At 55.9% G+C, this 23,707-nt stretch overlaps 1 protein-coding gene and 1 long non-coding RNA gene across 12 annotated transcripts in view; both read right to left on the bottom strand.

Annotated features, from left to right (window-relative positions):
• The window catches only part of Bmp7 (bone morphogenetic protein 7), an 85,063-nt gene that overhangs the window by 33,536 nt on the left and 27,820 nt on the right, over positions 1-23,707 (bottom strand). For all 11 annotated transcript variants that reach the window (XM_087197873.1, XM_087197876.1, XM_087197871.1 and 8 more), the window contains one exon: positions 13,926-14,118. In XM_087197873.1, coding sequence (XP_087053999.1) covers positions 13,926-14,118 — 193 coding nt within the window. The remainder of the gene's footprint in view (positions 1-13,925; positions 14,119-23,707) is intronic.
• Positions 3,710-13,919, bottom strand: LOC147822169 (uncharacterized). Its single transcript, XR_015446107.1, has 3 exons — positions 8,192-13,919; positions 7,864-7,928; positions 3,710-7,027 (listed from the first exon to the last, which is right to left on the bottom strand). It is a non-coding gene; the product is annotated as an uncharacterized LOC147822169 (long non-coding RNA).

Below are 23,707 nucleotides of genomic sequence, written 5' to 3'. Positions count from 1 at the left end.
CCAGCTGCTCAGAGGCTGTTTAGAGACTGATCATCAAAGGGTCTTCACCCATGACCTCCTCCAGGAGGAGTCAGATTCCCCGGTGGGGGTGAGATTAGGATGGAGCCCCTCAAACCCAGACCTCACAGGGACCGGCAAGGCTGTGTGTCAACGCAACAGTAGGAAAGACAGCCCTGGAGCTGGCCCTGAGGGCCACGCCGAGCCTGGGGTCTCAGGACTCCTTTGGCCATATGTAAAGGCCACAAGAGCCACAGATCGCAACAGGATCAGCCTGTGCCTACTGCCTCATCACCTGGCACAGCCCCTGCCCATCTCAGGGCCCAGGTTCAAGGTGCGATGGGTACATGCCTCCTGCAACCTCCTGCCAGTAGGCCCCACACCCAGGATCGTAGGAGTCAGACAGGACCTTGGAAATCCACTCCAGAACCACGTGGTCTATCGTCAAAGCAAGGAAAGGGAACCTCAGATCCTGCCCTTCACAGAAGTCCTCATCCTGTGCACCTGCTGCCACATGTGGTGAAAGGGGGGTCTGCGCAGGTGGTTAATGAGGAGACACCCTGGATCCTCCGGATCAGCCTGGAGTCGTGTCCCACATCCTCCCAAGTGACAGAATCAGGGAAGCGGACTGACGTCAAGGGCAGAGGTCAGAGTGAGCTGACTGCTGGCTCCTCAGCCTCCCTTCCTTAGGCTCTGCTAGGAGCTGCAGACACCGGCAGCCAGGACAGAGCCCGGATCCCCAGGCTGGGAGGACCCCACAGAGCAGGTAACTGGACCCCATTATGGAGCAGGGAGAGGAATCCTCCCGCTGAGCTAGGCCTGCGCTTTGGGGTGCTCAGGGAGGACATTGCGGGGGACACGAGAAGCCAGAGGAGCAGAGAGCGGGAAGTGTGAGGAGAGACTGCTGCAGACAGGGTGCAGGTGTCAGTGGCATGGACAAGGGTGAGGCGGCCACCTGCAGGGCTTCTGGCCACAGGAAGTCAGGTCCGGAGAGCCGGGGCCAGAGCGTTTACAGCAGGCTGGACAGAGGCTCCCCTGAACCACAGCTTCGCTCTGCTGCTCATGGAAAAACTGTGAGGCTGGACATTTCCGAAGCCCTGCGTGCAGTGAGTGGCTGAAAGAACATTCCTCGGCAGACAGAGGGGGCCGGCGAGGGTGGCCGGCGCTCCCAGCCCAGCATGATGTCACGGGGGCTGTGAAGGATGACTCAGGCTGGGAGAGGGAGAGGGCAGCCCTCAGAGCACCTGGAGCGGGCCCAGCTGTACACCAGCCTGCAGGGAAGCCCGGGACGCCCATCAAAGGGCCTGGGAGGAAGTCTGCCCGCCCTCAGAGGTCACTGGGCCCCCATGTCCCCTCCTGTACCCGAGCTCCCCACCTTGACTCAGGAATGCCCTGCTTTTCCACCAAGTCCCCCAAATAGACCCTGGCGCCCCCGAGACGGGAAGATGAAGTCAGGGAGGCCCAACACCTTTTATAAACATGCTTTTTTAAGGCTGTGCACCTCCAGGAAGACTAAAATTAAGCCCAGTGGGCAAAAGGTGGAAAAATACACAGACTCGCAATATTCTCCTGCCACAGACAGAGCTGGGGGCCAACCTACAGCTTTCCCGGCCACAAAGGCAGCCCAATGCATCTGTGAAGGGCTTGGACGTCTCCTGCCCAGGGGAAAGGCTCCAAGGGCAGGAAGGAAGTCAGCAGCCATTAATTCTGGGCCTCAGTTGTCCCATCTGAGGATGAAGGATTCGGAGCTTTCAAGGTCTCAGAAATACACGTGGTCAACTGAAGGTCAGAAGTCAAAAAGCCTCTGCAGTTAAATAAGGCGGGAAAGCCTGAGCTCTGCGGTGCTTCTTACAGATTTCAGGCTGCACAGTAGCACTTTCAAGGCTCTGAGCAATCCTGCTGCAAAAAAACGTCTACTCCAGCAAAGGAGGCAAGGAGAGAGGCTCGCAAAGTCTCCTGGGGTGGGTCAGAAGGGGGGATGAGGCCAGCAGAGAGAGGCATGAGGCCCGCTGGCTCGGAGCAGACCTCAGTGCCAAAGACCTCTTCCACCCTGGCTTGACTGTGCTCCGGCCCGGAAGCGGGGAGCTCAGCACCACACACAGGGACCCTGTTGCCCCAAGCAACAGTCTTGGAACAGGCGTGGCACCAATGGTGCCCATTGAACCCTGTACCGGGAAGGTAAGAGCTCTTGTCCCCTGTCCCAACTGGGAGGCAGGTGCTCAGGGAGTCCAGGAGCGCTCAGGAGGCGGAGAAGCCAACCCGGAGCCCGCGCCCAATGAAGTGACAGCTGGGATGACAAAGGGAGAAGCTAGGGGTCCCCTCCCACCTCATGTCTTCCACCCACCCCAGCCTCCAGTGGATTCTATGGGCTGAAAACTAACTGCCTTGCCTCAACACCCTCATTAGCTCTTAGGATAAAAAGCAATGCTCCCCACTATGTTCCAGAGGTGGGGAGAGTATGTAACTAACTAAGGAGCCTCAAGGACAGAACAGAGCCATTATTAATAATTCCCGATGAGCAGAGGCCTCGGTCACACTACCTGTTGCGGGGCCCAGTCCCTGACACCCTCTCCTCCACCCTGGACCCCTTTCAGGCTCTCATTTGTGACCACCTGGGGCTTGCACGTGTGGTCCCCTGCCTGGCACACCATTCCTGACCCTTCCACCTGGCCGGGGTCGCACTGATCCGTACCGTTCTTAGGGTTCACCTCGTTCCTCACCAGATTTTAAGCTCCTTGTCAGCAAGAGCCAGTCCCACCTTGGTCACCTCTGGACCCCGCAGAGCAGAGTGGGTCCCAAATGCAGGCTGAGTGACTATGCCAATATCTGGCAGGTTACAGCACCTCCAGCTACTCTTACCAACAATAGAGATGTGCTGGTTTTACTTCCCCAAGTTTATAGGATTAGAGGAGGAACAGTGAATGTGTCTCGCATTTTGCAGGTAACTCCGGAAATGCACGTGTCCCAGTTCCCTGGGAACCTGGCCCACCTTTTTCGCCCTGAGCCCCCTGGGGACCCCACTCTCAGGTCACAGGCTGGTCACACATACCTGCTGAGTCCTGTAGCACCTCCACGGGCCTGGCTATGGGCTTAGGGCTGTCAAACTGCCCACACTGACCCCCAGCTGGAAGCTCCCAGGATCTGTGGGCTTCCTGCCCCTCTCCTGATTCCTGTTGTCACCCTCAGGGCCACCTCTCTTCCCCACATGGCAGGAAAAACCAAGGTGACTCAGACAAGCAGGGGGCAGCAGCTGGGCAGAAAGCAGATCTCAAATTCACTTCTGGACCCAGTTCTTGCTCATGCTTGCATAAGATTCCAGGGTTTGGGCCCCAGAATTTCCAGAAAACTGGAGTTCCCATCATTGCATTCAACCTGGATGTGAGCCGTACAGAAACTCAGGGACAAGGGCTGAGCCACATTGCCAGTCCTTGCACACATATCAGACCTACTCACAGTGAAAGATCAAGACCTTGGGAGCCCCCCCAAAACAGGCTTTGTGGGGCCCATGCAAAGCTTCTGAAACTGCTCCGGGAAGTCCCTTGCAGACAGACAGCTGCTATCGTCCGGCATCGAGGGGGCAAATCTTTCGAGACTTTCCCTGGTTGCCCCATTTCCTCCAGCCTCCAGCTCCAGACCAAAATAGAGCAAGGTAAACTCAGCCATTTCACGAACACAAACAGTTTTCATGCTGCGTCATCTCTCCAACCTTTAAAAAAACAAAAAAGAACCACAGGCTGTTTTAAGATTCCAAACCCAGAAACCAAAAAGTGCAGTGCCGCAGGCAGACAACGCAGAAAGGAAATGAACTTAGCAGTGGGCTTTGCAGGCAGGAAAGTGATGCGATTACCAAGCTAAAGATTCTCAAACGCAAAGGCCAGTCACAGCACCTAAAGCAGGGTGGAGGGGTGTCAGGCTCATTGTGACAGCAGCACCCTTAGGCCAGAGGGGGCCCTGGAGGAGGAAAGGGGAGAATACGGTGCACACACAGAAGGTACTGGGGGGTGCCAGGACCCAGGCCAGCTGCTAAAGGTGCCTTGTGCTGCAGAGTCCTGGAGACATGCTCCTGGGGTTCTGCCCACCCTCCAGATCGGCGCTGCTGTCCCAGACAGAGGCCTGGGAGGCAGCTGGGGGTAGCCAAGAGCCAGAGAACAGGAAGGTGCAAGGAGGTCAGGCTCAGTGAGGGGCTTCCTACGCCAAGTGTGGCGGCTCCAGCAGCATCACCTGGGGGTCGTCCCAAAGTGTAGCACAGCGTGATCTTTCTATCTGGGCACCAGGGCTCCAGAGGTCTCGCTCCCAGGGCCAAGTGAACATTCCCAGAATTGACATCCTGTCCACGTCAGTGCTCCTGCGTCGGGGCCCTTTCTACCCCCACCCTCGGGGGACACAACAAAGTCTGCCTGCTTTTGTCTTCACACCTGAGTCCAGGGAGGTGGCACCAGTATCTGGTGGGCGGAGGCCAGGGGTGCCACTCGATGCCTCACAACACACACATACCATCCCCACTGGAGCACGGTCCAATGCCATCAGTGCCCAAGTGGAGCAACTGCCTTACAGGATAACTGACAGAGGCGTAATGGGTGAGAGTTACAACTGTATTTCCAGGTCCTTCTGCAGGAAGACTGAGCCAACGTCACCCTCCGGGGGCTCTGTGTGGCACTGGCACTCATCTGGCCTCCTCCCTTCCTGGTCCCACTGCCCTATGTTCTTTGGCCCTTTCCTGAAAACATCTCCTAATCACTCGCTTTCACCCACACAATCCTATTCTCAGACTAGTCTTGGACAAACCTGACCTAAGACCAGTACCCAACAGGTCTCACTGGATGGTGCTTCACATGACAAGCAGTGGCTGCCTCATTTGGGAAGCTTTGCCTCAGGATTCAGGAAAAGTTCAGGTATAGCAGAGAGGAGAGCTGTGGTCCATTAATAATGTCTGCCTTGGCTCCCACAAGGAGTGGCGACATGTATGCGGGAATGTGGGTGCTGTGATCCATTAGCAATGCCTGCCTTGGCTTCCATTGGAAGTGGTGGTATGCATGCTGGAATGCAGGCCAGGGTGTCATTTGCTTCCTCCATTCTTAGAATGACAAACTGGAAAGCCATGGGCATTGTTGAGAAAGAAGAAAACGGCACAGATCGGGGCAGCAGTAGGAAGACAAAGGAAAACAAAGTTTGGAAGAGCTTTGAGCATTTACCTAGATGCCTACTTCTGACCTGAACTTGAAATGTTTTCCTGAATCACAGCTGACCTCTTTAAAACATCATCTTCCTGGTACACCTGTGTTCCCCATTCTTACAGGATTCATATTTGTGCAGGCACTTTTCTTCCCAGCTATAGATGACCGCTTATGATCAAATTTTAAAATACTAATTCTCTTTTTTGTCTCCTGGCAAAAAGGCTAAAGCAATTACAGGCCCTGATATGAAACACAGATGTTAACAGATTTGGAAAATAGGCTGCTATAGGCGAGTAGAGGTTCTGATCCAAGCATGAAGTGTTTTCGGAATTAAAGTGCCAGATCACGTTATCCAGATGGTGCTGGTCCCCAAGCCCACCGTCCCCAGATGCATTCCAGCCTCGGGACCCTGGGCCAAGCGTTCACACTGACATCTTCCCTGGCTGCCCATGAAAGCCAGACTCTAGGATGCCCACTGGCCCACCAGCTCTCACTAATGCAACTAAACTCATCACGGGGAAATTTGCACAGGATTGAAAACAGTATAATTATGGGTGATTTCCACTGTTTGACAATTGAGTTTAGAGGCTGGAGAGAGATTGCAAACAAGCAGGCTCACATTTCAGTTCTCGGAGAGAAAGCAGGCCAAAGTGTTTGTGGGGATGGACCACCCGAGGTAAGGGTGCTGGCCGGAAGCATCCTGATAGTGCACGTCCTCTCCCAGCCCAGTGCCCCAGGCAAGGGGCAGTGCAGTCTGTGGCTTGGGAAGCCCTGGTCCTAAAGCAAAAAACCAGATCATTCTCCTGCTCGTATAATAGATGTGTTACTGAGTCCTACTGTGTGCCAGGCCACAGGCATAATGAAAGACAGCAGGAACTGGAACTCCTGCCCACGTGCCATACTGTCGCTGGCTCCACAGCTGGGCCACCCTCACTGTCCTGCAGCTTTGCCTCGGACCTTCTCCAGGAAGCCAGAGGAGGCCCAGCCAGGGCCTGAGAGACACCAAGGTTATGTGGATTCAAGTGGAGGAACCAGAGGCAGTGCCAGGTACCCAAGCCTTTACCTTCTCATGTCGCATTACTGGCCAAGCTGAGCAGGTCTTCCCTGCCTCGGTTTCCTTGTGTGGAACACAGGACTTTCCTCACCATTTCCCAATGCATAGGCCACCGTAAGGAGAAAGTAAAATGAACATCTACTAGCTGAGAAAGGAAAACACAAGCCACTTGTCCTTCATCCCTAACCTGGCACTGGGCCTCAGTTTCCTTGTCTGTAGAATTGGTGGACAAAAGCATCTCCACTGGCAAGTTATGGAAAGTCCTAACAAGTGGCAGCAGCACGTGATTAGTTTGTCACCATTACTGTTCCCGAGGGCAGCCACCTCTTCTCCCAGCACAGAGATGTGTCACAGAAAAGAGGAAGCAGGGCCAGGCATTGTGAACTTGGCCAAACCTGCCCAACCATAAACGGAGTCCTTACAAGGAGCAGGACTGACCACCTCGCACTGGACACTGCAGCTGCCAAGTCCCTGTCGGACCCACCTCAGGACTCAACAGACGGAGCCTGTTACACCGATACCCGACCACCACCCACACTGTCCCCGAGACGCCAGGCACAGGATGAATTATGGAGGGAAATAAAAGGCACAAAGATCAAAAAAGCCACCAAGGCCTACCAGATGGCCTCAGACCACAGGACAGGAAACCAGTGAAGGCTTAGCTCCAGGATGCTGAGCAGGGCAAGCTGCTGCATTTCCAGCACGGGTTGGATTGGACACAGTGGCTTGCTGGCTCTGCCTAGCTGGGTGGCACTGAATCAGGCTTTTTCCAGAATGATCCTTGCAAACCTCAGAAAGGACCCTGAGGGAACCAAGAGGTGCAGAGGGATCATCACTCCCATCCAAGCAGCTCCAAGGTGGAATTTGGACTGGGGCCCAGAGAAAACTGCCAATGGGTCCTTGGCCTGGCAACTCTGGACACTCCCTTCTGACCTTCTGGACCCTCTCTGATGCCTGACTGGGCCTTGGCCACCAGTGCTCCCTCCTTGCCCTCTGAGGAGGCTCCTCGGTAGTGAGTGGCACATCCTGAGCAGGCAGCTCAAAACCAGAGCTCACACCCTGGGGCTGAGGTGTAGTGGCATGGGGTGGAAGCCAGGAGATGTGGAACCAGGCACGTAAGCCTTCAGGAGCAATGAGAAGGCTCTGGAGGCGTCCAGAAGCTTCTGGACGCCGCCAGAACCTAAAGGGATCCTCACGCTCAGCCAGTCCCTCTCTTGTGCTACCGAGACTGACAATCATAGTCTGAATCACAATTTGGGATCCACGGTGTAGAAAGAAAAACAGTCTCCTCTGGGAAACTACACCAAGGGACCAGGGGCTTGAAGGAGAAATCTGCCCCCTTCCAACTCGGACTCACAGAGATCTCTGTCACCTGCTCATACATAGCCTAGCACACAGGGACCATCAGGGAGCTTCTAAAAAGTACCAGTGCCCAGCCCAACCCTGCATGAGTTGGGAGCGTTCCTTGGTTCTAATCAACTGAGTTGACGATACAGCCAAGGTTGAGAGCCACAGCTCAGAACTCCTCAGCTGAACCACCTGAGCCCTGGCGAGGAAAGCAGTGCTAAGGAAAGGCAGGTGCTGCCATCACTAGGCACACCAGCACTGGAATCTGAGAGACTCGGGCTCAAGACCCACCTTGGCCATTTCCTAGCTGTGCGGCCTCAGGTAAGTTACTTCCCATCTCTGAGACGGTCTCTGACCTGTAACATGGAGATAACAAGTCTATGGAGGGTCGTTTCCAAAAGTAAGCACTCCAACTGAGAAGCCTTGACCCATGGGGTGAGGACGTGCTCTGAGGGTGACCATGTTCCCTCGCCCAAACACAGGCATGGTGACTTGTCACCAGGTCTTGTCACCAAGTCCTGAGCCTGTGCGCACTAGTGCTCACCACCCGAACATCCCCAGGGGGCCAGGGCAGGGTGAGGGTCCCATGACTGGCTCCCTGGGGACGGCAATGCTCCACCTGCACCAGGCCAGGAACCCTCCTGGTCAGCACCGAGGCCATCAGTGCGTCTCCAGCCAGCTCGGCAGGAAGACAGAGGCTCAGGCCCTGTGCACCCAGAATCCCGGGCTCATGTCCATCGCTCCCAGGGTCAGGAGGGAGAAACAGGGCCAAGGGAGGACAGGATGCTTCCAAGGAGGCGAGGGCCAGGCTGTAAGCAGGTGTACACGTTCCTGGAGGGTAGGAGATGCCGGCCGCCAGCCAGGGGGTCCCGTCGCCTCCCCCAGGCGGGGAGCAGGAGCCAGGCGCACTGGGGAGGCCCAAGGGTGCAGCTGCAGCTGCAGAGTGCTCTCCACCCAGGTCCCAGGGCAGGATGGAGCACGTGCCTGGGCTGAGAGCCGTGCCTGGCCTCCTCCTCCTCCTCCAACCTCTGTCCCCTGGGGGCACAGGCGGGGAGCAGCCCCTCCCCTCAGAGTGACTCAGGCTGCAGCTGATCTGGTTTTGGCACTGGTGACCACTCTGAAGTCACTCTCCTGGCAGCCAAAGTCCCTGAGATGGAGCAAGGGACATTTCACGTCCAGCTGCCGACATTATCTCCACCTTGGTGGCAACTGGGGGGCTGGCCTCTGGCCTCCAGGGCTTCTCCAAGGCCAGCTCTCAAAGTGTGCAGCCGCATCCCCAAGAGGGCACAGCAGTGCAAAGGGCACCTGGCGGGACACAGGATGGGGTCCCCGGTCCCAGTCCGTGAATAGAGGTTAGCTGTTTCGACCTTGCCCCAAACACCCTGCCCTTCGGCTGGGGCAGCCCATCCAGCTTCCGGAAGCCAGGCCCAGCAGGACCAGCCTCTGCCCCAGAAAATGAAGCTACCTTCACCAACCACTTGGCCACCCTGCCCCCCGGAGGGCCTCCAGGGTCACAACCACCACCCCCAGACCTCGGAGCACCCGCTCACCCTGCAGCCTGTCCAGGGCAGCTCCTCCGCCTCTTTCCAGCTGTCTGGGGCTGAGCTTGGGCAGGGCCCAAGGGCTGTGGAAACCCTCCAATGCAGCTCATCGTCGGAATGTAATCTGGATTCCGAGAGATCAAGAGGACTCCAGGCAAAGCAACTCCCACCAGGGGAGAGACACTGAGGCCGCCCCAAAGCCAGCTAATCCTCGGCACCCCCGGGGGCTTTCCCGGAGCTCAGGCAGAGCTTGCCAGGGAGCCAGATGTCCCAGCCCTGCACAGCTGGGCTGCTGTGGCAGGAGGACCCCGGCTCCCTTAGCACCAGGATCAGGGTGGCTATGTGGCCAGGGCAGTGGCAGGAAGTGGGGACAGCACCTGCATTCCCTGGAGGCCTCAGCCAGCTGGAAGAAGATGCACTGGGGCTGAGGAACACAAAGGAGCGCTCCGTGTCTGCACAGGAAGAGCCACTGTCAAACTCAGGCCTTTGTCCCTGTGCCCATCAGGGGACTGCAAAATTAAGGGATCTGGCACAAAGCACACAGAGAAGCCTGAAGCTCACCACTCTCCTAAGAATAACTCGCTATTTCCTGCAGTGAGGAGGAGGAGGAGGCAGCAGCTACAACAGAGCCTTTACTGAGCACTTACTATGTGTCAGACACTGTTCTGCATACGTTAACTCCCTTCATTCTTACCATAAACCTGGGAGGGAGATGCAATTATTATCCCATTTTATAGAGAAGGAGACTGAGGCTCCAGGGTTATTGCTTCCCAGTGCCGTGCTGGTACCTGGTGGCAACATTTGAATCCATACTCTTAATAGCTGCAGATTCTAGATTCTAGATTCAAAAACAAAATAACCTGCCCACAAAGTGAATAAATCACTTCTTTACAGAAATTTTAACCTCTCAGCTTCTAAAGATGAGGAGCATTGTTTTCATCTCTCAGGCAAAGGAAAAAACTTTAGAAATCCAGAGAAAGCAGCCCTTCCTCCTTGTCCACTGCCTCTCAACTCGACTCCCTCCCTCCCTGCTCAGCACTTCCCGCCTGCCAGGCCTGGGGAGGCCGAGCATCATCTCCTCTGTTCAGGTGGGAGCTCCCCAAAGGCAGGGCCTGGCGTGGGCTTCCCTCCCCCTGGTGATGCCCCAGTGCAGGCACCTGGCAGGTGCTCATGCACTTGCTGATGAGGAACTTGATCTCCTGGCACGGCAAGGCTGGAGATGCGGCCACCCACAGTGAGCTGTCACCACAGGCCACTCAGGTCTTCTCCCCTCCCCTGAGGGCCCAGGATCCACCCCAGGGATCTTGGGGAGGGCCAGGGAGGCGGCCACTTCAGACTGCGACAGGACCCAGTGCCTATGAGGTCAGGAGACCCTCCCGCCTTCCTACACACAATTTTAGTCCCGTGGTCCCCACAGTTTTCCGGAAATACTCTGCCCTCTGCCCTCTATTGCCAGAGCCTTCGTGTCATTCATAGGTCCCCAACTCTTCAAGACTACCAAAGACCAGCAATCCAACACACCAGTTACCTTTCCGGCCAGTCCCCAAGATGAGCCTGTCGGCTTGTTTTCCTGTTTATCTCCCGTCTTCTCCACTCTGCTACAGGTTGAATTGTGCCTCCTAATTATACTCAGGTCCTAAGCCCTGGCCCCCATCAATGTGGCCCTATTAGGTCTCTGCAGAGGTAATTAAATGGGATCACAATGGAGACGGGTGGATGCCTAACCCTGAAGGAAAAGAGGAAAGAGACACACAGGACAGCCCAGGTGAAACAGAGGGGACCATGTGATGATGGAGGCCGAGACCAGGCTGCTCCTTGTTTAAGCCAGGATCACCAAGAATTCACAAGCACCACTGGAAGCTGGACTCCTACAGGTTTCAGAGGGAGCAGGGTCCCACTGACACCTAAGTCAGGACCTCTAGCCTCCAGAACTCTGACAGCATGAAGTCCTATCATTTTGAGCCACCCAGTTTTTGGGGTCCTTCCTACTGGTGGTCCTGGGAACCTTACATGGCCCTCCATCAAAATGTTAGAGGAGTCCCCTGCTCCTCTCATGACCTGCCTTGTTTGCTCCCATGGCTGACTTCTAAGGGTGCTCCGCAGGGGTTGAATAAATGAATGGCAGGGCCCGTGACCCTGACCTCCAAGAGAGCAGACGAGCCGGGCGGGACTGCTGATCACCGAGCCTGGGTCCAGTGCCTTCCCATGTGGGAGCAGAACAGCTGTGCCCGGGGGATGGGAGCCAGGGGTCAGGCGGCCTCTCTGGGAAGAGCAGCCCCCAAGGCTGGCAGCCAGGAAGAAAGTTCAGCTCGGGAAGGAGGAGCTGGGGGTCCCAGGAGCCCCCTTGAGCCCAATCATTATGGGATGCTGTGAGGGCGAACGCTGCGCAGAGAGGTGGACAGAGAAGTGAGCAGGTGACCCCAGGGAGCCCCTCGGGTAGGGTGAGACTCGAAGCTGCCACACTCAGGAAGCGAAGCCTCTCCACTGGGCTCCGAGGGCAGGCACAGGTTCCCGGCTGCAGGCAGGGTGTGGGCAGCAGGTCCTCTGAATGCTGTGGGCTGACAGCCTGGGGAGCCTGCTTCACCCCAATACAGGAGCCTCTGTGAGCAAAATCCAACACACCGTCTGTTTCACAGCTCTGAGGCAGGGGCTGAGAGTGTGGCCCAGTGGTAGAGCGCTTGCTTGCCTGGCCTCCCGGAGGCCAGGGGCCTGACCTGGACCCCAGCACTACAGAGGAAAAGTACTTAGGGAGTGTGTCGAGTGCAGAGCAGAGCAAACCCCTGTAACTCCCAAGAGTGAGCTCGATGACTCTTCTTGAAGTTGTGCTGGCGACAGGACACAGTTCTGGTGGGCTAACCGGGCCCGAGGGCCTTTCCTGAGCAAGGCTGTCTGCCCCGCACCCACACCGCCCTTGGCTCCTTCCCAGAAGCCTCCTCTCCAACAGGACCACCCTCCTCTAGGGCAAGGAAGCAGTGCAGTGCTGGGGTGAGGGCTCTAAAACAGAAGTCTGACCACAGTGGGACACCTGCTGTTACTCCTCCAGCGAAATGGTTTGGTGAGAGTCCCCGGCAAGAGCAGTGGGAACAAGCGGCTCCTCTCCAGCTGAGGGAGGAGAGTTGAGTCAACCCCTAAGGGAGCAGGGGAGCGATGCCCACCAGAGCCACCCAGTGTGCGCCCTCTGGCCCACAACCCTCGGTCAGAACGTCACACGGACCCAAACGGCCAGTCACAAGGCTACCCACGGTGCCATCCGCACTAGCGGAACCGAGACACCAGCATGCACTCACGGTAGCAAATATGCCACTGCACACCCCGTAGGACAGGACCGTGTGGGGCGGACAGGAACAAGGCCGGGAGGCACTCACAAAGTTACGCACCTGGTGGCACAAGCAGGAGAGCGTATGGCGGGTGGGGCTCCATTTGCGGACACAGAGAGACACACAGCTGCTTTTGGTAACTTGAGGGAATCCAGGAAGCCCAGAGCAAGGGCTGCCTGGGGAGAGGCCAGGGCTCAGCTGCGGAAGGAGCCTTCATTCCCACAGCAGCTACTCTCTCCTTCTAACCTTGCACAAGGAGCAGGTATTGCCCACCCGAAGCCAGTTTTTCCCAATCCTGGGCATAGAACCCGGGGCCTTGCCCAAGCTGGGCAAGCACTCTATCCCCGAGCCGTGTACCCAGCTCTTCTCATTTTAATGTTCTGAGGCCAGGTCTCCTAAGCTACCCAGGCTGGCTTCAAACTCACAGGCTTGGGGCCTCAGTCTCCCAGGTATTTGCCAGATGACAGGCATGCGCCACTACACATGGCTAAAAAACCAAATTTTTGACAGGAAAACTTTTTGTCAGCTTCCCAATCCTGGAGCCAGGTCCTCGGGGGTCACTTTTAAATCTCCCCATTTCCAAAGGGGTCACCGCAGAAGGCCACTGTGAGTAGAAATTGAGGGGATGGGCCCAAGACCTGGAAAGGTGCTCAAGAATGTCATCCTCCTTGCAGCCGAGGCGATCCCCAGATGGCAAGGCAAGCTGCGCAAGAGTGGGGGGTGGTCCCCCGGCCCTGCGCGGGTGACAAGTCCCCATCCTAGCTAAAGAGCGAGGACAGACCATCAGAGGGAAGTGCCCACACCCCCTCCCTCCGTAACCCCTGTGTCCCGCCACACAGGCAGGGGGGACAGGAAAGCCATGGAATAGCCGGACCATGGCGTCTGGACCTGAGGACGGTGACAGATGTGCCTGTCCTTTTCCTGAGTCTTCTTGCCTCCCGAGACCTTGAAATTCAAGGATCCCCAGAAACTGAAGTCATTCAGTGCAAGCTTTTGGTTCCCAACCTAGTGATTCTTGGAAGGCTGAGAGTTCTCTGGCTGTCTGGTTTTGGTTTGTTGGTTTGGGTTTTTTTTCTCCCTAACATTTTATTAGCCCTGGCCACTTACACTGGCTGCCTGACACCATGTGGGGCTTCAGAGATCATCAACACACTCATCCTCTTCCCTCTCCTCCGTGCTCCTGAGCACACGGCCAGATGGAGACCTGCCCATTTATGCCCAAACAGAGCCACAGATCCCCAGGCCTCCTGGCCTCCTGCAATTCCTGCCCAGATTCGTGGACAGCCATAGTTTTAAGAAACAGTGACATACATACATCATACACTTTCTTCTAAAAAGATATCCTGTCCAGGGCCTGTAGGTGGTTGGTGTCCCATGGAAGAAGCTGCCCTGATTGTCCCTGTCCTGTCTGACTCTGGCCAGGGGCCATCACCCCCTTCCTGCTCTGCAGCTGGAGGAAGCTCAGTACCCACCCCAGCACCAATATAACACCCACCTGCCCAAGTGCTCCTGGAGCACCTGGTAGACGCTGATCCGGAAGGTCTCATTATCAAAGCGTTCCCGGATGTAGTCCTTATAGATCCGGAACTCAGCTGCAGTCACAGCTTCCCCTTCCGGGATCTTGGATAAATCGAACCGGAACTCACGATGGTGGTAGCGTGGGTGGAAGAACTCTTTGTCATGTTCCACTGGAAGGGAAGAAAGCACAGGTCAGTGCAAAAGGCCGTTAGTCTCGGGGTTTCTCTCCTGGCACAGAGGGTAGAGGCTGCCCACTGCCACCATGTGATAACTGTCTCCCCCATAGGCGCACACTGCCTGGAAGGTTCCAGACTGGGACTTGGGGTCATCCTGCAGAACAAGAGCATGACTGTGCATGCAACCCGCTGGGGCCAGGGGGACACTGACCATGGCCATCTAAGAAGCACCAGCCAGACTCTGGTCCCCAGAGCTCAGTCCTTGGCTGGAGCCCAGCCTTTCCCCCTGCGGGACTGCGGCCTTGGATGAGGCAGAGGCAACCCATCTAAACCTCGATTTCTCCATCCAAAAAGGATAAAACGGTGCCTTGATGGGATGTTGTAAGGGTTGGGTGACCTAATTCATATGAACAACTGATCACATGTTCGTGCTGGACATTTAGCTACTGTCGGTAACATGGATCTCCTGTGGCTGTTCTGGGACACCTCAGGCCACCAGTTCTCAGCCCTGGCTGCACCTCAGGATTACTGTGGATGCATTTTAAAAATACAGATGCTCTGGCCCAGGCTGGACTGGTAAATGTCCAATAACCAGTCTCTAGGGCTTGATCTGCAGTGTTTGCCAATTTCCGTGGTGTAAATGCTGCCATCTCGGCAGATTTCAAGCCACCAAAGTGAAGACTGTGAATTCCGTGGAGCTGGGAAGAGAAGCCCACAGTGGGGCCTGGACCATGCTGTCCTTAGTCCACCTTGAGCCAGGAGGGCCCACAGCTCTGGGCAGGGTCTGGAAGTCTGTGCTTTTAATTTCTGTACTCCCAGATACATCTAAAAGCAGCACACAGCCAGTTTAGGCAGAAAAAAAAGGAGAGATGTGATCAGCTCCTATCCACTTAATGTGCACTGGAAGCCCCTGGGCTGCCGCTGTTCCAAGGATAGCAGGACAGAAATGCATGATGGGAAGTGGCTCACACCACTGGCAGCCCAGGCCCTTCCTACAGATTTCCATTTAAAAAGATCCACTGAGGGGCCGCAAATGTAGCTCAGTGGCACCGCACCTGCCTGACAAGCGCAAGGTCCTGAGTTCGATCCCTGGTACCAAAAAAATAAATAAAAATTTTTTAAAACTAAAAAGATCAACTGTGACCCTTAGTAATAGGGCACAACACTGGGCAGAAGGGCTGATGGAGTTCCTAAGGCTGGGGCCCTGGCTGGGCTCAGGACAGGCTTCCCTTGGAGAGATGGGAGAGATCTGTGGGGCACAGCTGCTGGTACCCGGGCCACTGCACAAAGCATCCAGTGCCTCCTGAGGACAGCACTCCCCTCACCCGCCCCAGTCCCACAGGAGCACATCTCTCCCGGGACAGGCAGCCTGAGTGGGACAGAAGGGCACCAAGCACCAACAGACCCTTATCCTCATTGACCAAGAGGACAGAAGGCGGGGTGGGGTGGCTTTTGTGGCAACTGCTATAAAGGAAGGCCGCTGGGAATCAAGAGCACTTGGGACGTGACCCCAAGGTTGGGGCACATGAAAAGATACCTGAGCCAATCCCTGCCATTGCTGACTCATTCAGCCCCGTACCACCCTGGGAGGTAAGCACAATTCGGGGCACACACCTGAGACCCCAGAGATGTGGAGGCGTCTGTTCAGGGTTAAGGAGCTGAATTGAACCACGTCCCATCAAAGCCAGAGACCTGACCCACATGCATCTCTGTGGCCACTTTGACAGCCTGGCAAACCCATTTCTCTGCTTGTTTGATGGAACTTTCTTATTCCACCGTTACACGTGAACAGTGCAGCTTACCAAACTGCCGTGAGGTAAACCCACTCGTGGGAACTCAGCAGGCCAGCCTTCAGAACAGCCCCCATGGCAAATGGCGCAGCCAAGTAGACCGGGGCTGCAGACCTCTAGTTTACAGCCAAGGATAGCTTAAGAAAACCCAAAGTGCAATAAAGTGTGTTTCCTCTGTGATGGCCCCACCGAGCACTCTGAGCCCTTACGTGATGGAGCCGTGAGGCAGAAATGACCCCTCCCCTTTTTTTTTTTTTGGTACCAGGGATCGAACTCGGGTCCTTGCACTTGCGCAGCAGGTGGCGAAACCTCTGAGCTAAATCCCTGGCCCTTATGACCCCCATTTATAGATGAGGGCACCGAGGCTCTGGGAGGTCCAGCAACTTCCCAAAGTCATGGGTGAGCACAGAACTCAGAGCTGTGACCTCAGGCAAGTTACCGAAGGTCTGTAGGCCTCCCTTCCTCCGAGAGTAACAATACAGGGGGGCCTTGAAGTCACAGGAGCAGGCACTGTTGTAACGGTAACAATTTGTGTCTGCATTGTCTCGGGACCTCTAACATGATGAGCCAGGACAATGACAATCAGTGCAGAAGAAGCGAGGTGTGCATATGGGAACTTACAGTTTGCTTATCCTAAGTTTACCGGCGGAAAAAAAGAGTTGCAAGAGACCAAACAGTACAGGAAGTTTGCATAAGCATGGCAGAAACGCAGGTCCAATTATTAAAGCCACATCCAATGAAGAAGACACTGACATACAAACTCACAAATATAGTTGGTTGCACAGTCCTAAGTACTTTCTGATCTACTGTATCTTACTTGTTAACAGGTATCGGGATGATAAAGTTTCTTTTTAAAATAAAGAAATAGATAAAGCAGCCAATTACATTTCCTGAGAACATCTGTGGGTTCTCTGGGATGGCTTTCTAAGTGAGTTTCCTTCATAATTACTTGAAGACAAGGAGAGGCATGAACCATGTCATTCTGTCCTTCCTGAAGCCTCCACCATCGAATGTTCTGAAAATATGTTCATATGAATTATCAAAGGAGTTCATCCCCGCATAACTTAAAAGGAGAGACTAACTCAAAATCCAAACCCAATTTCAAATCTCATCTTCCCAAGGCTTCTTCTTTATAGTGGAAAACACTCTCCTGGCGGCAGCTGGCCCTTGACTGTTCCCAAAGCCAGCTTCAGTGCCCTTCTTCCACAAAAGGCTGCAGCCATTGCTCCCAAACTGGCCCTGGGAACAGAAGTTCCAGGCTGGAAGGTGCTGATGGAGAGTTAGAGGCAGCTGCTGACCCCAGGCAGCGCTCTCAACACACCTCAGGGAAAAACCTCAGTCCTGACCCAAGTCACACCTGCCCCCCAGCACCACCAGGAGCATCTTGCCTCCCCTCAGCTTCCGGGTTTCTCCTCCCACCTGCAGATACAAGAGATGTTCAGGCAACCCCTCACCAAATGAAGAGTCCTCTGAACAAGGGGTCTGAAATAACCAAGTCCACTGGCAGCTTGCTGTGTAGACACGAAGGGAACTCAAACACCCGAACAATTAGGAGTATGAACCCCAACATAAACTTACTCATGTGTGCACCTACCAATGCACACAGATAAACGAACATAATGATTCTTACAAATGTGAGAAACCAGATATAAAAGACCATTTTCCTGGGAGTCACTGCTTGCTTCTCAGCGGCCACCCACGGGTGGCTTGTCCTCCTCTGGAGAGCCCTGTGGGATCGATCTCTCCCGGGACAGCCACGGGGACACAGAAGGCCGCTGTCTTGATCCATGACACCCCTCTCCCAGATTCCAGGATGGGAGGGAACAAGCCCCGAGTGTGACCAGATGTGAGGCCTCTTTTCTTTTCATGGGCAGCTGGTGGGAAGGAGCACCTGTCCGTTTCCTCTGCCTCAAACTCTAGGAGGGTCAGGTCACCCAGCACCCTGTCAGCCGCTCGCACCACCAGGCAGAGAAAGCCGCTCTGGGAGAAAAAGTCCCAGCGGCTGGGGAGGGTGGAGCGGAGGCGAGGCCGCAGCGGGCTAGCTGTGTCCTGTCCACGGTCTCTGCCCTCCAGAGGCAGGGTGGCCGCTCCCCCAGTCTGTGAGCTGAGCCGAGCACCTTCAAACGAGTCCCATCTGAGCTAATTAGTTGAGGTGCTGCCCTTTGCAATGACAGCAGCTCTGAGCAAAGCAAACACATGCCAATTACACACACCCAGAAAGGTACGGGGCGGGAAATAGGCAGGTAGGTCACTGTGTCACCTTCAGGTGACCACTGCCAGGAGAATCGCTTCTTTGGCTTGGATGATTTCCAGATACAAGACTCCCCCTTGGCCAAGCCCAGGAGGAGGAGGATGGCTGTCTGCAACCTACACCCCCATGTCCAGCATGGCTCCCGGTGCTTAGCAGGGCTTCCTGGATCTGCTGGGCTGAGTAGATGACAACTCCGCCCAAGCCGAGGGTGGCCACCGCCGGTCCCCGGCACTGCTGTGTGGGACCCAGTGGCACGCGTGAAGAGAAATTGTTTTCTGATGGCTACTGGGAGGAGTCCAGTGGGGCCCCAGGGACCATGAACAGCAGACTTCTCAAATGTGCCCTGCGGGGGACAAACTCCCCCCACCATAGATGCCTTGGTGCGGAATCACTGCGTCAGACATATGAGTGCTCCTGGCTCTAGTTACCACCTGGCAGCCTCCATGTCAAGAATCTGGGGGAAACAGGTATGGAGCCAAGAGGACACAAGCCCTAAAGGGCTGGGCAATTCCCTGGATTTCAGTGATGGTGCAGGTGGGAGTTCTTCACAGGAAAGGTGCAGGATGGACTCAGGCAGAATGGAGCCAAGCAGCCAAAGACAGCAGAGAAAGGGCACAGCAGGCAGAGGGAACAGCACAAAGGAAGCCCTGAGTCAAGGAACAGCATGCTGAGGGGCTGGAGGAGAGGTCCACTGGGAATAACAAGCACAAGACAAGTGACAGTGCAGAGGCACACACCTCTAATCCCAGTTACTTGGGAGGCTGAGGCAGGAAGATCACAGTTCAAGACCAGGTTGGGGAACTTAGCAAGACGCTACCTCAAAAAGGGCTGGGATACAGGTCAGAAGTAGAACGGCCCTGGGTTGGATCCCCTGTATGCAAAAGGAAAGGGGAGAGGGAAGAGGGGAGGGCCTGGCTCTTCAGTGGGAGGGCGATGCTGCCTGCCTGCCTGCCTGCCTGCGATTTGCGGTAGCCCAGACCTCCATCCTGTGATCCTATGGGAAGCGGACCTCAGGGAGCACAGAGCAGGCTCAGGAGGGCCTGGGGCAGACAGGCATCTCCAGCACGTGCGCCCTTCTCCTGCCCTGCGCCAGGACAGTGGCCCCGTCTGATCAGAGTGCTCTCGGTCAGCTCTCCTGTCCCAACAGGGAAGGGGCTGGCGGACTAGAGGAGCCGGCCATGCACAGGATGCTTCCCGCAGGGAAAGCACAGAAGCAAACACTGTTCAGCGCAAGCGCAAGCAAGCGTTTGGAGGGAAGGAAGTCGAGACGGTGCAGAGAGCTGCTGGGAAGGCCCAGTAGGCAAGGGCACCAAGGGGAGAGACAAACAGGGCACAGCTCAGGGCAGACCTGAACTTGTGGCCACGGACAGGATATAGCGCGGTGCCGTGGGGAGTGTGCCGCCCCAGGAGCAGGCTGGCAGTGGATGCTGCGACTGTGTTTGGGACCAAGTAAGGCCGGAAAGAGCCCAGCATAGTGGTACATGCCTGTAATCTCAGCAGCCAGGAGGCTGAGGCAGGAACATCTTTCGTTCAGGGACAGCCTGGGGAACTTAGTGTGTCTGACTGGGGTCAGCTGGAACTACCTAGTGAGACTCTTGTCTTGAAGAGAAGCAGAGCCGGGGACAGGAGGGCACAGGGACCCAGCGGTGGCCGCTCAGGCAGAGGGGACTGGACAGGGTGCTGTGGATCGGGTCACTGGCCGCTCAGAATCTCTGAAGGACGCTCTCTCGTGGACAGTCAAGCAGCAGACTCCTGTGGAGCCGACTGGCACCTATGCCACAGCAGAGTGGGTGGCTGTCCCCGGGCCAGGACCTGTCAGCTGCACAGTGCAAACTCCCTTCCTCTGCAGCTGCCTCCCCCTGGCTGGGGAGCTGAGAAGGCAGTAAGCAAGTTAGTCACCAGTGGCTCCTTCCAAAGCGTGATGGCTTTCCCCAAAAAGGCTGCTTAGCCTTCCAGACTGTGTGGTCCTCTTCCTAACCCCAAATGCCACTGAGCTGGGAGCCAGGAAGGAGCATTTTACAAGCAAAGGGAGCCTTTCCAGGACAGAACCGCAAGTCCTGCATCAGAAGCCGGTGCTCCTAGCTCACGAGCTCGGAGGACAGGTCCTGTGGCTTCTGCTGGGGCCGAGGACAGCGCTTTCGGCTGGGGATGGAGCATTCTCATGGGCTAAGCAACCTGCAGAAGCAGCCGAGGTCCACATTGTAGCCCATGGCTCAGACTGAGTGCTCAGGACCTGTGGCAGCTCAGGGTCCCACACCCCAGGGTCTTCCCTCCCCTAACACCGAAGCTGCCACGCTGCTCCCTCCTTTCTGCCAGGGATGAGGCTGGTCTGGAAGGTTCTGGCCCCCAGCACTCCCTGGACCTGGCTCATCCGGACTGTGGCTGAGAAGTGATTTACAGCCCCGAAGCTGGGGAATGTGAAATTCATGTGAAGATTTAGATGACGGGGCTGAAAGGGCTGCCAGAGGTGCACGGCAAGGTGGGAGCTCTGGAAAGGCCACGGCTCCCCAGGAAAATGTGCTCCTATCAGCAAGAGCAGCCCCAGGCCTGGAGAAGCTGGGAATCTCACTTCCGCTACCAGCTCCTGGGAGAGGGGGACAGGCACCCTGCAGGGATTACAGGAAGGCTGGAGCTGCAAGCCAAGAAAACCCCCACACCCTGCATGCTCAGTCAACAAGCACTTCCTGAATTCCCAAGGGCTGAGGAAGAGCAGATGGCAGGCGCCCACCCAGACGGCAGCATCTTCCCCACACAACCCGAGCCAGGTGGCAGCCACCACTTTTATGCTTAACTGCAGTACAATGCACACAACATAAAGTGCACCATGCTAAACTGGCCTGCAATCCCAGTACTCCGGGAGGCTGAGGCAGGAGGATTCCAAGTTCTAGCCCAGACTGGGCAATTTAGCAACCTGGTGAGACCCTGTCTCAAAATACAACGTAAAGGGGTGGGTGGGACGGTAAGGACATAGCTCAGTGAAAAGGCCCTAGGTTCAATTCTATACAAAAAAAAAGGGGGCACCATTCTAGCCATTTTTAAGTGTACAGTTTAATAGTGTCATACATGAGTACTGGGCAATTCTCCAGAGCCCTTTCATCTTGCAGAATTTAAACCCTGTCCCCATTACATGTTCCAGCCGGTTCGAACCCTATGGGACTGTCCCATGTCACCCCAAGGGACAGTGGTGCATGTACAGCAGGGGCTCTGAGGCATATAAGTCATGGACCCATCATGAACGTGTTAAGCATATTCTCCCTCCCAGTCCCCATCTACCACCATTCTACTTCCTGTCCCTAGGAATCTGCCCACTCCCATCAGTGGAGTAGAGCAGTATTTGTCCCCTTGTGACTGACTCATTTCACTTAGAATCATGTCCTTGAGCTCAGCCATGTTGGGTCAGGTGTCAGAATTTCCTTCCTTTTGAAGGCTGAATACTATTCCATTGTGCGGACAGACCACATTCTGTTTATCCAATCATCTCCATGGACTTTGGGTTGCTTCTACATTTTAGCTATTGTGACTAATTCCACCACAACATGAGAGTGCGAATATCCCGAGCACCCTGCTTTCCATTTTTCTGAGTGCACACCGAGAGCCAGAGGGCTGGATCGTACAGTGACTCCACCTTTATTATGTGGAGGAGCCGCCCCACTTTATGCTCCCGGTACCAGTGCGTAAGCATCCCGATTCCCCACAACCTCTTCACCTCTTGTTACTTCCCGTGCTGTTCGGGTTGGTCCGAGCAGCCAGCTTGAGCGGTTCGAGGGGGGCAGTCGCCTCTTCAAAGCCCGCTCAGGGCCGACTGTCACATCTGGGCACGGGACACACCGCCTCGATGGATCCTTACAAAAGCTGCACTGAGGCAGGCCCAGGGACCATGCCCATTTCACAGATGAGGACACCGAGTAGAGTCCCTCGCCATGGCCACGCTGGCCTGGAGCCCAGGGCCAGGGCTCTTCATACCTGGCCCTGCCCTCTTTCCCTTACAGGGCACCATCACCGGCCCCAGGCCCTGCAGACATTAAACGCACAGGGCTCTGATGCACAGCACTTCCGGCACACCTGTGTGTTTAGACTCGGACAGCGGAGCCCCACAGCTAAGTGAAAACGGGTCCGATATTCGGCTACAACCATGGCTCTCCACCAGGGGGTTCTGTCCTGACGCTCCTCCCACATCCTTGCACCCTGAGCAACATCTGGAGACATTTTCGGTTGTCACAGCTGTGGCTGGGATGCTCCAGGCACCTAGCTACTGGCTCAAGCCCAGGGGTTCTGCTCGACTTCCGGCAAGGCCGGGGACAGCCCCACCACGAAGAACAACCCTACCGGGCCTGGTGGCCTGGCCTGGGGTCCCAGCTACCCAGGAGGCGGTGACAGGCAGGGGTCCAGTCTGGGCAACACAGAGAGGGTCTTAGTGTTAGCAGTGCAGAGTGAGAGCCCAGAGCCACAGACAGACCCAAGAGGCCATGGCACCGGATGTGGCCCCACTGGGGCTGCCAGCCGGCCGGGGGGTGACTCCAGGCCACTGGCCCCGGTCTCCCCCAGTAAGGGGCAGTTAGTGATAGTACTCTGAGGTCCCTGCTCTTCCAGAAGGCCTCACCATATAAAGTTACCGACATCCTACCAAACTGACCAGTGCACGGTCCAACCATGCCTCTGAACACAGGCATTTGTGTCGTGTCACATGGTGGCCACAAACTCCACGTGGCCACGGAGCACCTGAAAAGCGGCGGTGGCTGAGAAACAGAGTGCTTCGCTTTGCCCCCCTGTGATTCATGTAAATCTAAACAGCACGTTGGCTGGTTGGCTTTGCGCTGCTCAGATACACGAGATGGTTTCCTTTCACAGCAGGTTCCCTAGCCAGGTGTGGTGGCGCACACCTGTAATCTTAGCCCTCTGGGAAACTGAGGGAGGAGGATCACAGGTTCAAGCCCAGCCGGGGCAACTCGGCAATTTAGCGAGACCCTGTTTCAAAAGAAAAAAGAAAAAAGGGCTGGGGAAGCCGGGAATGTAGCTCAGCGGCGCAGCATCACCCAGGCGAGCACGAGTTCTTGAGTTTGATCCCCAGTACCAAAAAATAATAAATAAATAAATAAATAAATGGGGCTGGGGATGTAGCTCAGTTCGAAGGCTCTGGGTTCTATTCCCAGGACCACACACAAAAAAGGGTCCCAGTGTGAGAAACTCCGCAGAAGCAGCAAGAATTTCATCCCAGAGCTGCGAGTTTGAGGCCCTGGATGGACCGAGGTGGCTGGCGACTCCCGGTGCACAGTGTGTGACAGCTTGCAGCATGGTCCTCAGAGGTCTGGGTCAGCAAGCAGCGCCCCGACCCCTTGGCCTTCCGCACACGGATCAGATGCAGCCCCAGGCAGCCCGCACTGCGACTGTGGGCAGGTCCACTCGGCAGCCACCGTGCTCCCTCTAGATGTCCCTGGTGCTGGGCAAGCTCCCCACCACTGAGCCACCCCCCCCCTTAGCTGCAAGAGAGAAGAGAGGCACGAAGGGCGGGAACCCAGAGTCCCCACCACTGACCAAGGCGGGG

Source organism: Heterocephalus glaber, unplaced genomic scaffold (genome assembly GCF_053883595.1).
Source record: "Heterocephalus glaber isolate CG9 unplaced genomic scaffold, H.glaber_assembly_v1.0 deba00001673, whole genome shotgun sequence".
Classification (NCBI taxonomy): domain Eukaryota; kingdom Metazoa; phylum Chordata; class Mammalia; order Rodentia; family Bathyergidae; genus Heterocephalus; species Heterocephalus glaber.
The sequence above is the reverse complement of the archived record's forward strand: the minus strand, read 5'-3'. Positions and strand labels throughout refer to the sequence as shown.